The sequence below is a fragment of the Netta rufina genome (genome assembly GCF_964035555.1).
Source record: "Netta rufina genome assembly, chromosome: 7".
Taxonomy (NCBI): Eukaryota; Metazoa; Chordata; class Aves; order Anseriformes; family Anatidae; genus Netta; species Netta rufina.
In genome coordinates this window covers 20,522,591-20,536,620 of record NC_140130.1, presented here as the reverse complement: position 1 = coordinate 20,536,620, position 14,030 = coordinate 20,522,591, and the positions used below count along the sequence as shown (strand labels likewise).

General features: G+C 37.1%; 1 protein-coding gene across 3 annotated transcripts in view; it reads right to left on the bottom strand.

Moving 5' to 3' along the window:
• Nucleotides 1-435: 435 nt before the first annotated feature.
• The window catches only part of PCGF5 (polycomb group ring finger 5), a 57,868-nt gene continuing 44,273 nt past the window's right edge, over nt 436-14,030 (bottom strand). For 2 of the 3 annotated variants that reach the window (XM_084289795.1, XM_084289794.1), the window contains exons 6-10: nt 13,627-13,775; nt 10,253-10,351; nt 8,769-8,858; nt 6,774-6,833; nt 436-4,496 (exon numbers count right to left, since the gene is read on the bottom strand). In XM_084289795.1, coding sequence (XP_084145921.1) covers nt 4,449-4,496; nt 6,774-6,833; nt 8,769-8,858; nt 10,253-10,351; nt 13,627-13,775 — 446 coding nt within the window. In that variant the 3' untranslated portion in view covers nt 436-4,448. The remainder of the gene's footprint in view (nt 4,497-6,773; nt 6,834-8,768; nt 8,859-10,252; nt 10,352-13,626; nt 13,776-14,030) is intronic. The other variant, XM_084289796.1, reaches the window with a different exon arrangement.

The window sequence follows — 14,030 nt, the reverse complement described above, 5'->3', positions numbered from 1 at the left end:
TTATTTTGTGACTTAAGATTGGTTTTGAACAATTGTCTATTCTACAGAATTTCTACCAGCTGTAGTACCTGGCAGAGCTGGAGACTATTCCTTCTGTTGCAAGCAAAAGGAACAATACAATTTAGTGATTGGTTCAATTAAAGATTAAACACTAGCACTTTCTGTTATTTTAGAAAGCAGCAGAGAAATTCTTTACTTCTCTTACAAAGCCATGCCTAAAAATTACACATAGAATAGATGAGATGGGAACTGTACACCATCACTTCATCTGCAGTGGAGAAGAGAGTCTAGCTTATGCCTAAAAGCAATGTGATAATCTCTTCTCCTACAGATATACTGGAACTGTTTTTGATAACTGCAGAAGAGAAAAGTAGAGTCAAATCTTTGGAGCCTAGGAGAAAAAAAGATCAAGATTCAAAATTCAAGGTCACCTCACACAGAAAATAAAATAATTTAATTATAAAGGTATTCTTTTCATATAGTTTCTACTGAGACAGAAAAAAACTGACAGAACATTTATTTTTCTGCTTGTTTCACATGAAAGAAGGCTTCTCAATACAGAAGAATTATGAAATACTCTTGCTGAAAATATTAAGACCATTGATAAGATACAGAAGGAAGTATTACCCTGCCAAATGCAAATAATGGTTTTAAAATATATTCTGTATTACTAATCAGGCACTTTATATAACATTTTCAGTAAAGTCAAAATAATACTTTTCATATATATATATTTTTATTTCATATATTATTATTTTTTGCGTAATAGCTGCAAGCTAGCTGAGTATGCCCAATATACTTAGAGTGCTGCATACTGCTAGGACCCAAATCCCAGAAGCACTCATGTGAGCAGTTAAGTACAGCAGTGATGAGTTACTTAAGATTATCGTAGGAATCTTATTTGGTATTTCATCCAAATAAAAATGTGTTTTCAAGGACTAGGCCCTTAGCTAGGAGCACTGTAGCAAGGCGTGATGGAAAATACATTTCTTGATTATTGAATTCTATACTGTTTGAGATTTTATACGATCTCACTTGTAAATTCTAGCTAGTTCGTTACTAGACAAATGCAGCATACAGCTATGCCCAATGAAAAGTTGCTTAAAACTTTCATTAATGTGTTACTCAAAACAAAAGCAGAGAATTTTTCTCTTTCAGGAAAAAAAAAAAAAGCACCAAAGATATAAATAAGAGACAGCAAGGTTAGGTAGTAGTGTCGAATTTTTTAGGTCTTCTGCAGCTAGGTACTGACAATATGGGAAAGCCTAAGAAAAACAGTTGCAGCAACACTTCTTTTATTCTTTACAAACATGCAGTGGTGACTCTGTGTCATGGAAATGTTCAGAAAGTGTGCACTGTATACAGTAATCTGCTCTGTGATGGAATATGGTGCAGTTCTAGTAGAACGTTTACTACTTGTTCCACTTACTCCATCTTTGGCACACATGAATCTGTACATGCATTCTCATATCCCTGTGTTGTTCAGGTATTTTTAATTGGCACAAATGAATCAAATATGCCTATCTGTAGACACATGGCACATACGTACTATACAGAAGAGAATTTTCCTGTAAAAAAAAGGCGATGCCTGTGTTATACAAGCTGCCCAGTTTAGATATGTATTTCACTGGCACTTCACTGCTACAAAAACTATTAAAGTAGAACAGCACTCAGACGCTGTGCCATCAAATCAGAAATGCATAAATTGTAGGTAGTTGGCTAGATTATATGCATTTAGAAGCATTTAAGGCCATAATTCTCAGCTGGGAACATTAAATCATATCTGTCTGTATTTTCCATACTTAAAATGAAGATTTGTCTTCTGTAAACTAGCTTTAAGTTAGTTTACAGAAGGCAAAAATACCATGAATTAACAGTATCTGATTTTGATCAAGACAAATTCATGGTTCTCTGAATTGTGAATACAGACAGTTGGTAGACATCAAATCTTCTATTGGGATGTCATTCAGAAGACATCAAAGTAGTCAAATTTCAAGGGTCCTGCTCACTAGATGAAAACTTCTGTGTAAGACAACTGAAAATAGATTACAATTAACGTGTTGTTCTTTTTCTTTTTCCACATCAAATCTGTTCAAACTCGTTAAAACAGCAAGAGCAATTCTTGAGAAAAAAAAAAAATTGTCCCCCAAACCAAGCAGAAATTATGCTTACGAGTAGTATTGTTTCATGATAAACTGAAACAGCCATTTTATGTTAGGTGAATCTACAGTGAAAATTCTGGTATAAAAACACGTGAAATATATAAAAAACTGTAAGGTGTCATTTGCATGTGCATGTAAATATTTACAAATAATATCTTATTTATACCATATAAAACAATTGTATATACTAAAGGTAACAATGACTTGCAATTAGAATGCATGCTCTGATCTGACAGGCTGCTCCATGAGGAGGACCTCCATGCACACAAAGAACTTTTTCTCTGCCAAGGAGCAGTGCCCTCCCTATATTGAGTCTCTTCTCGCTTCTGTCAAGCAGCAGCACATCATACACCGTATGGACAAAAAGATGACCACTTCCTGCAGCCAGCACATGGCCCTGTTTCCATCCACAGGGTGGGCGAAGCAGTGCCTGTACCAGTCAGCACGTTATACCTGCAGAAAGGAGCAGCAGCTTCCTGAACGTTTTGCTTCCCTAGGTTCACTGGCATCTGCACAATATGTGCAACCTTGACCTGCAATGGCAGGTTTCCTAAACAGATTGCTACTGACAGCATCTTTATTTCTGCATTTCATACAGGCTTTGGAGTGCAACGGCAGGACTTAGCCTAACTATGTATGGATTCCTCAGGTCAGCAACATTAGAACTCCTGCAAACACTAAGGGGGCCAGATTTAATCCACAACATCCATGCTTCTCCTACAGAAACATACTAAAGTACATGAATATACATTTAAAAAGGAGTTACAGCCTTGCATCTATCTTTTATACCTGATCCCAAGGTTTTCAAGATAGAATTTTCACTTTGTCCTAAGTACGACTAGGCTTCTGAAAAGTTGATTTGGTTCTTTTCTGTTGTATGCAAAAAGCATAGGAAAGTAAATAGCTATCTACAATACTAGCAGGTGTGTATGAAGTAGAAATTATATAAAGGTACTGAACTACAGATATCTCCACAGAATTTGAAGTAAAAAATCTCATTTGATTTTTAAGCAGAGCAAAGACAATGGAAGACTACAGGAAACATGCATTACTGTGCTCCCTGCAACATTACCAGAGACCTCAATAAACATTCTATACTTCAACAATTTTCCTTGCAATACCTAAGGCAACAATCACTCTTCTATCCAGCACTACCAGATCTTAGGAAAAAACAATGATCTGAACAATTATTTTGGTCAGACTGCTTATCTTCAGTATTGCATTGCCTCTAATTTTATGTAAATAGTTTTATGACGTGACTTCAACTAGTGAAAAATTTCTACAATGAATTCTAAGTCCCGGATAGTCACAAGAGATATATAATGTAATTAAAGCTATGTTATTTTTTCTTAGCATGTCCTTCACCCAATCTTAAAAGGAAGTGCTTACCATGAAGTGCAATAACTATGTGTAAATTTTGCCTTGGCTGTAACCCGACAGTGAAATTTGTTTCATAGATAAATTATTTTAACCTCATTTTTATGAAGGCTTTATTAGAAGAAATGTATCCTGACCAGAAGCCATTTTCCAAAAATAGCTGTATCCCATATTCCAATCTTTAGGGTAGCCATAGAAAAGTGCAATCACAAAGGCTGCTATGCTTTTAAGCAATATTGGCAGAGTCTATTTAGACAATTTAAAATTACTTTTTTCAATTATCATGTTAAACATCTCTTGTTAAGGGTAATTAATCTTCATTCACTACAAAAGAACTCTTGCACACTCATGAGCGAGCTATACCTGGACCCATGAGAAGCTTATCAAGAAAAAGGTAGTGGCACAATCACCACTTTTCTAAATATATTTTCTATACAAAATATCTTCAAGGTATAATCCTTAGCTATTTGTACAGTACTCTATGATTTAAACAACAATATTCAGTAAAATAGTAAGTGTGTGAAACTGCAACACCACATGGAATGAGCACTTTGCCATTTTGCTAGTGTAATCAATATTAGGACCAGAAAAATTTTCTAACACACAAGCAAAAATATTCCAAAGTTTTTGAATCTTGACTGTACACTTCATGATTTTGGCTATGATTTGCAGCACACTTGTAAAATTCACAAATATCTTATGCACATTTCAGTAGCAGAATGGCACTTGGCTTGCTCTAATAGAAACAACAAAGATGCAACTGACAATTTTAAGAAAGACAATGTCCTTATTTGCATGCTGAAAATCTGGTTGTGTCCCCCTAATCCAGGCACATCCATTCATTGTGCAATCTGTCGATGGGTAAACAAATAGTGCAGGATTCATCTCAGTGGGATCTGGCCCTTTGGTCTAACCGAAGTCAATTCTAGGTCGATACTGAAGTACCATAGGATAAGACTAAAAACAAAAGCAAGAGAAAAACAACAGACAAGAATAACATGAAGATACAATTCACAAAAAATACTAAGGAAATGCAATTAAAGTTAGCTTTAAGAATAGCCAGAGCTTATCCCTATGACACATATATATAAATAAAACTGATTGCAATATATATGAAATAATTCTATACATTTCAACAATTAATGCCATAGCTGTACTTCAAATCTATACCTTATCTCAAAGTAAACTATAATTATTTGTTATAAATATGAAATTCATATATCCGAGTTTTATGTATTTCATGATTTTTATGTTTTATGACACATACTGGAATGTTCAAATCCTCTTATGTCTTCGTTGCTGATACAATCCTAAAATTTTATACTTTGTAAAACAAGGTCTATCTATAGATGATGTATACAGTGTGATTTTCATGGCAGCTAGGTTCCTCTGGTATTTAAAAAAAAAAAAAAAAGCACACCACTACACCACCAAAAAAAACCAACAACAAATAAACTCAGGTCAAATTGCTGTCAGCTGATTTTCTGAAAAATTAGGGCTTACTTTTCCCCCTCCCTGAAATCCAAACTCCTCAACTTCAGATCCAGCAATGCATTTTTATTAGTTCTTATTGGGAAAAATTAGCAAATAAACTATCTGAATCCCTTAGTTACACAAAATCGTTGTGGTATGAGAGGTAAGAGTAGGCTTCCAGAAAGTGTCATAGAATATCTGAGTGCTTGTTGCTGGAAGTTGTTAACATCTAATTTTTTTCGCTCTGTCAGCATTTCATTTAAGTCTGACATTTTCCTCTTAACTTACTGATCATTTTCTATAGCATAAAAATGAAGAAAATATTGTTTCATCAACTGTATGGGCTTAAGTAGCCTCTGCCATAAGGCATAGATAGTTTAAATCTTTTTTATTGCAAATTTGGAAGAATCAAGAATTATTACAGAAGTTACCATTGAAACCAGTAATATTTTACTGCATCCTTCAAATGCAAGAAGAGACAAAATTCAGAAACCAAAAACAGAAAGATACCACTGCAGAGACCTATACAGATTAAAGTTTTCATTCTGGGGTACTGAAACTATCATCAGAACTAAATGTGAACATACTTGCTGAGGATTTAAAAACTGGAGTGCAGAGAAATCAAAGCATAAAACCAGAAGTATTCAGCAGTAGCAAGAGCATTTAGTAGAGAAGACAGGGAGCACCATGTGTAATTAACAAATGTATTCGTAGTGTAAGAAATTGGTCTGATTTTCTCAGCTAGGATATGGCTACCACATTATTTAAATGCTATTTCACTTGTTCTTCATGCTTCAGAACAAATACTTGGATTATATAAATTGCATCTAAAGTACTCAACTCTAATTGGAAGTGCATACAGGCAGAGACCTCACTGAAAAATTTGCCATGTAAACCAGTGCTGTTACAAAAAAATACAAACCAACTGTACAAATAAAATGCAATATGGTGGAGCGAGTATAGGTAGTGAGGTAGACATGACTGTAAAGCAGGTCACTCCCATCCACAGCAGAAGCAACCTGCTATCTTTATTCTTCCCCCCCCCCCCCCGCCTCAAGTAAAAACATTACTTCAGACTTTCAAAGTTACTTTTAGAAGAAATTAATTCAATTCAAAAGGCTCAGTGAGCACACTGAAACATTGATATACAGAGAAAAAAACACCAAGCTGATCAGTGAAATCTAGGAATCAACTTCAATTTGCAGACTGGAGGTTTTTGTTTGTTATATTCTACAGATAAGTCATTATTCCATTTCTAATTTGAAAAGAAATGAAAGGAATATAGTGGCAGAAAACAAACAAACAAACAAACAACAAACACTTCTTTTCTCCATTAAAAAGAACAGATGAAGTGCCTTAAAAATATGAAACCAGCGTGGTCTTTTTTGGTTCACTCTTCAGTTTTGGTCCTTTGTTAGTGACTGCCCAATGCTACTTGTTAGAAGGATGAGATAACATTTAGAAGGATGAAGTTAGATAACACTTCCACACTGATGTCGATTTCCAACTACAGAATGAAGCAACAAGATAATTGACCTAATGGAAATTAAAAATCTTTTAAGCACATGAAATCTGATAATTTGAATGGAGTATATTTATTCATTCGATAAAGCTATTTTTGAATGAATATAAATAGCCCTTGCTCATGGTGTTTGCACACTTTATAGTGAGATGATATAAAAACTCCACAATTTGGATTACAACTGTAGTGTTGACAGGATCTTACTGACTGTAATATGTACAGTCGTGAGTGCCTCTTACCTGATAAAAAGTGCCATCCTGTGAGCAGACTTGCGAAGATGAGCAGTTCTGACACCGAAACTGCGAAGGAGATGATTTTCTGATCAGATAAGAGGCATCCACAGCTGGACATATACATTCATCTTTTTAATTTTTCTTATTTATTTTTCAAATGTAAAATTTAAAATTTATTTACTTGTTTAAAACAAGAAAGAATTCTCTAAAGAATAAATTGATCTTTTCCCTTAACTATGCTACCTCTTGAAAGGTCCACAGGTGTGCCAGCAAAAGCTCACAGTGAATAGTATCAAAGACATAGATAATGGATTTACTTGATCTTCATCCAAAAGAAGAGATCGTTAATTAATTACCATTGCAACTTCTGTTTTATAACAAGACCCAACAAAGTTAGGGAAAACAAAATCAGAAGCCCAGATGTTACTAGATTTATCATCAGCACAATGTAATTTTTACTGGTTTTAGTTTGTCATCTCTGACTTCAGGGGAATGATTTAAAACTACATAAAGGAAAAGAGGAACCCTTACCTGACTATATTCTGTTTATGTAAAAATAACTTATAAATCTAAGCAAAAGTTGTCAACTTTTATATTCACTTAAGGTTAAAATGGTAGTTCTGAGACTTTTGAAAAACATAAGCCAGCACAAATAATGTCCTTTTTGTCGAGATGGCTATTACCATTGCTTACAAACCAGTGCAACTGACAAAGGTCCATCTGTAGGCATGGTCTGCAGGACTCAATTTCATGAAAAAAAAACGTATCACTAAAGTTGTTACTTCAACATTTCCTAATAGTACAATGAGTGTTAAAATATAAAATGGCTAGGCAAACATATACCACTGGTGTCAACGCAGTACTAGAAAAATGGTACTTCGGGTGTTACTGGTACAGTTTGGGGTTTCAGTAAACATCAAATTTCAGTGCAATATTATTTTCAAATGTAATGAATACTTTCCTACACACATTAACACCCTTAGTTCCTATGATTTTTTTTCACCCTTTTTTCTTTTTTTTTTTTTTTTTCCCCCTCCAGATTAAGGTAAATCTTTAAGAGACTTTTGAATCGTTAACTCCACAGTGTGCTTAATCCTCTGTCTTCTCTGTTCAAGTCCCAGTGCATTTTAATTTCAAGTACTAGAAAGCTTAAAAAGAGTATAGAAAGTTTGGAATTTTCTACAGATTAATAAATTAAGTGCATAACTTTAGCTGTGCTCCAATATAGCCCCCATTGGTAGCGACAGGCAACAAATCTGCTTATAGCATAAAGCAATAAGGAGTGAAGAGCAATCAATAGCCACACACAAACAAATGAATATATATATTGAAAGAGAAGAAATGGAGGTATGACCTCTGATAAAAAAAAAACTAGCATACAAGTAATTGTAAGAGCTACTAAATCAAACAATATCAGACCTGAAAGAAAGGTTGTTTAATAAATCAAATATTCTAAAATACGCACATAAAAGAAGAAAAACACCTCTAGCTGTGTTACATGGATGTTAGTGTTTGTTATGCAACATCGCTAAATTACATGGGTTTAGCATTAACAGAAGCAATCATAAATCAATTAGATTTCTCCCATAATTTCAGTGTTATGGTTTATTACTGACTCAATAAAACAAATTCTAAATAAAGAACTGTCAGATGCAGATTCCTTAACTAGTGAGATGTAAAAGGTCACTAGAAGGAAATTTGCAGAAAATACGTGCTTGGAGTTCTCAGATAGCTGACTTAAAACCATGAGCAGGACTTCTATGTAAACTCTGTATACCTGCTAATTTTAAGTTTCAGATTCTACACAATATACTTGCTAGAGAGTTTCACTCACTAGATCCTTTTTAAAATAAGAAATCCAGAAGACATGCAAAAACAATTTTTAAATTCAGAGCTTTTGAAGGGTCATGGTATATATTCTGTGTCAAGCTATAAAAGTATGTATACTCTCTACAATAAATACACCAAAACATCATCTATTAATAATGTAACAGCATTTACATTTTCGCCTCTTAGTCTCCATCTTGTCATATAGATGAATTCCATAGTATGATCCTTCCCCATGATTTCTCCATTGCATAGTACATCCAGCTTAAAATACAACAGAACAAACAGTAAGACAAACTTATGCAACATTTTCATGACTAAATAAACTCTTAAGAGAACCTCTGAAAATTAATCCCAGAACTTCTATTATTGTACAATAATTTTATCAGGAATATGTATCAAATCTTAACAAATCCAACATTCTGACAATGTGCTATTTTGTACACTAGTATTCCAATTTATTTTTTTCACTTTTACATTTTCAATGAAAATGTTGATAGAAGAAAACCTACTAAACTAGGTAGAAAATCACTAGTAGATGTTTCTTATACTTATCAATGCCACACAGAGTCTCTTTGAAGAGAAAGCCTTTTGTGTTGCATAGTGAAGGTATTCTGCAACACTCTTTCAAACCCAAACTTACAAAACTGAAGTACTGTAATTGTCAGCTTTTTAAAATAAGTTATGAATTAACTTTAAAAATGTAGTTTAAAAATAATGGTAAATTCCATGGTAAATGCATTTCTCAGTATAAAGACATGATTCCTCATTAACTTGAGGACTAAAGGCATAATACAAAAAGCTTATCTTATCTTACTTAAAGCTTATCTTATTAAATTTATCTTACTGTTAAAGATGACTGATTTAAACTGTATCATAGCATCTTAAGTTTACCTTTCAGTGAAAATCTATGGCTATTTTTTCATTACTATAGCCATAAATGCTTTCCTACTTTTAAGAGGAAAAAAATGTTAAAATTTTGCAATAAGCAGATACCACATAACACAGGACTTTAAGGTATCAGAGTGAGATTAAATTAATGTAAAACAAAACCAAATGATAACAAAATGGCTAGTTGGCACATTATAATAACATACTAAACTCAGGTTTATAACTCTGCAACCCACCCCTCTCTCCATGAAATTCCACGTAAATCCAGAAAAGGTGTGTGTGTATATATATTTATACACACACACACACAACTTCTTTCTTTTGAAAGATTCAAATGGTATTTTTTGTTACTTCTTCCTAATGACTGAATTGTTTTTTATATCTAAAGAAAATGAAATTGAAGGATAACTTGGTGTATGTCTAGTTGATCTCTCCTTTCCCCAACAGCTACTGGCTGAAATGTTCATTAAGTAACTTTTTTTATTAGCCACATGAAAAGAGAGATCATTTATTTTCACATAAAAATGCCTAAACTAATTTATCTCTCAGATTATTACAACTGTATGAGTTTCTTGGTTAGAAAGTTTTAGCCATTGTGATAAAACGTGAACTTCCATTTAAGGACAGAAAATATACCTTAGAACATTGAATAGTACTTAGTGACTCAGACTTAAAGATATTCCTCAAGTTTAAATATGTTTGAGTTTCATAAAAATCTAATATTTTGCAATGCAATAAAAATACAAGCATTGTTCTTTCAAATGTACCTCGTAAGAACTTGGAAGTTTTAATTTTAAGCTGAGAAACTTTTTAATAGTTCCCACAGTCACTCGAGTGGAACAGCGGATGAATTTCTTCATTAAACCCTAAAGCAACAACAAAACAGAAAAAGCATGTTAGAAATTATGGAATTACGCATTCTTGTTTTTCATTAAATAGCATGTAAGCAATCTTTTGTCAAGAAGAGCTAGCTGTAAGTAATGATTACTGTTTGAACAAAAATATTTTACTGCAGTCTTTTAATCCATAATAGCACCATAAGTTCATTTTTGTTCACTTCTTTGAAAGAAGATTTGGATCCCAGTCATTCAAGGCACAACATATATGAAGAACATTATGCTGACGACAATCCTGAAAGCGTGAGGTAGCTCACCTACAGCTAACTTTTTTTAATATTTGTGTGGTATTCTGTAATCTGCTGGGTAATACATAGCTATCTATAATCTATCTGTAATATCTACCATCGATGCTTTTTGGTATAATCTACCAAAAAGATAAACAAGAAAACTTTTTTTTTTTTTTTTTTTTTTTTTTTAATTCTGAGATGCACTGAATTGTCTCAAACAAAAGGACTAAATGAATGTAGAAGTGGAGACAGGTTATCAACGATCACAGAATCACAGAACTGTAGGGGTTGGAAGAGACCTCAAAAGATCATCGGGTCCAACGCCCCTGCCAAAGCAGGTTCCTCAGAGCAGGCTGCCCAGGTAGGCATCCAGACAGGCCTTGAATATCTCCAGAGAAGAAGACTCCACAACCTCCCTGAGCAGCCAGTTCCAATGCTCCATTACCCTCACCCTGAAGAAGTTCTTTCGCATGTCAGTGCGGAACTTCCTGTGTTCTAACTTGCAGCCATTGCCCCTTGTCCTATCCCCACAAACCACTGAGAAGAGGTTGGCTACATCCTTCTGTCCCCCCACCCCTCAGGTATTTATATACACTGAGGAGATCCCCTCTCAGTCTTCTCTTCTCCAGGCTGAACAGACCCAGGTCTCTCAGCCTTTCCTCATAAGGAAGATGGTCCAGGCCCTGTATCATCTTTGTGGCCCTCCGCTGGACTTTCCAGGAGATCCCTGTTTTTCTTGTACTGGGGAGCCCAGAACTGGACACAGTACTCCAGGTGAGGCCTGACCAGGGCAGAGTAGAGGGGGAGGATCACCTCCCTTTACATGCTGGCCACACTCCTTTTAATGCACGCCAGGATCCCATTAGCCCTCTTGGCCACAAGGGCACAGTGCTGGCTCATGGTCAACCTGTCATCCACCAGGACCCCCAGGTCCTTCTCCTCAGAGCTCCTCTCCAGCAGGTCGTCCCCCAGCCTGTACCGATACTTCGGGTTGTTGCTTCCCAGGTGCAGGACTCTACACTTGCTCTTATTAAATCTCATTTGTTTTTTTCCTGCCCATCTCTCCAGCCAGTCCAGGTCTCGCTGAATGGCAGCACAGCCTTCAGGCCTGTCAGCCACTCCTCCCAGCTTTGTGTCATCAGCGTACTTGCTGAGGGCAGACACTATTCCCTCATCAAGGTCGTCGATGAAGATGTTGAACAAGACCGGACCCAGCATCGACCCCTGGGGAACACTGCTAGTCACAGGCCTCCAGCCAGACTCTGCTCTGCCGATCACCACCCTCTGAGCTCGGCCAGTCAGCCAGTTCTCAACCCACCTTGTTGTCCACTCCTCTATCCCACACTTTCTCAGCTTTGCTAGTAGGATGTCATGGGAGACAGTATCGAAAGCCTTGCTAAAGTCAAGGTAGCTGACATCCACCGCTCTCTCCCCATCTACCCAGCTGGTGATGCCATTATAGAAGACAACGAGGTTGGTCCAGCACGACTTCCCCTTGGTGAATCCATGCTGACTACTCCTCATAACCTTCTTCTCTTCCAATTGCTTGGAGATGGCATCCAGAACAAGCTGCTCTGATACCTTTCCAGGGACAGAGGTGAGACTGACTGGCCTGTAGTTTCCTGGATCCTTCTTCCTGCCCTTCTTGAAGACCAGAGTGACATTGGCTGTCCTCCAGTCTTCAGGCACCTCACCCGTTCTCCAGGACCTTTCAAAGATGATAGAGAGTGGTTTGGCAATCACATCTGCCAGCTCCCTTACCACACGTAGATGCATCCCATCAGGACCCATGGATTTGTGTGCGTTGAGCCCACTCAGACGCTCCCGAACCACTCCCTCATCAACCAGGGGGGAGCCCTCCATTTCCCAGACCCTTTGTCCTATTGCCAGGGGCGAGGAGTCCTGGGGGAGTGTCCTTGAAGCAAAGAAAGCATTCAGTACCTCTGCCTTCTCAGCGTCTCTCGTGACCAGGACACCCCCCTCATTCAGCAAGGGACCCACATTATCCCTAGTCTTCCTCTTGCTGTTTACATACTTGAAAAAACACTTCTTATTATCCTTTACCTCTTTCGCAAGCCTCATCTCTAGGTGGGCACTTTAGCCTTCCTCGTCGCATCCCTGCAGGCCCTGACAACACATCTATACTCCTCCCAAGAGGACAGGCCCTTTTTCCACATTTCATAGACCATCCTCTTCCTTTTGATCTTATTGATGAGCTCCTTGTTCATCCATGCGGGTTTCCTGCCCCCCTTCCTCAATTTCCTATTCCTCAGGATCCTGAGCATGGAAGCAGTGCTGCTTAAATGTAGCCCAGCTCTCACAAGCACCCTTTCCTTCTAGCAACCTATCCCATGAGATACTCCCAAGCACGTCCTGGAAGAGGTCGAAGTTGGCTCTTCGGAAGTCCAGGGTAGCAATCCTGCTTTTAGCCTTACTTCCTTTGCCTAGTTCCATCTGGAACTCCACCATCTCATGGTCAGTGCATCCCAAGCTGCCCCCAACCTTCACATCCCTAACAAGGCCATCCCTGTTGGTAAGAACGAGGTCCAGGAGCACCCCACGCCTCATCGGCTCCTCCACCACCTGTGTCAGAAAATTGTCCTCAATGCATTGTAGGAACCATTTGGACTGCTTGTGCCTGGCCGAGTTGCTTACCCAGCAGATGTCTGGGTAATTGAAGTCCCCCATGAGGACCAGCGCTCGTGATCATGATGCTACTAGCAGCTGCTCGTAGAAGGCCTCATCGACTTCCTCCTCCTGATCTGGAGACCTGTAGTAGACCTCTACCACTGTGTCTCCCATACCAGCCCACCCCTTAATTCTTACCCACAAGCTCTCCACTTGTCCTTCACTCTCCCCCAGCTGGAGCTGGGTACACTCTAATTGCTCCCTCACATAAAGGGCAACCCCACCCCCTAACGATCTCTTATTAAAATTTATTGCTAATTGTTACAGAATGATTTGGTTCCTGCTATTCTTCCAACACTAACAACACAGATTGTTTTTACTACTCACTTTTACTACATTATCTCCTGACTGCCCATTGTTGCGTAAACAGTCAAGGCAGATAGCAATCTGTGGGTCACTCCTGTGATAGTCTTTATCTTCTTCATTTTCATCACATTCCTCATCTACTTTGGGTTTATCAGCTTTGGGGCTTTCATCTGTAAAATATGCAGACTGTATTAGTTAAGTGTAAAACAATTAAAAGTCACAGTGGCAACAAACATTAACTGAAAACAAACAAAAAAACCTTTTTTCTACTTCATTTTCAATAGTGTATTTTTCTTCATGTTAACACAACTATGTATCATCAGTATATACTTATATTGATCATTTAAAAAAATCTCTTAAAATGAAGCTTTACTGCTGAAATTTTAACGTAAAACACGCATAAAACATTTCTATGTGGCAGGCAA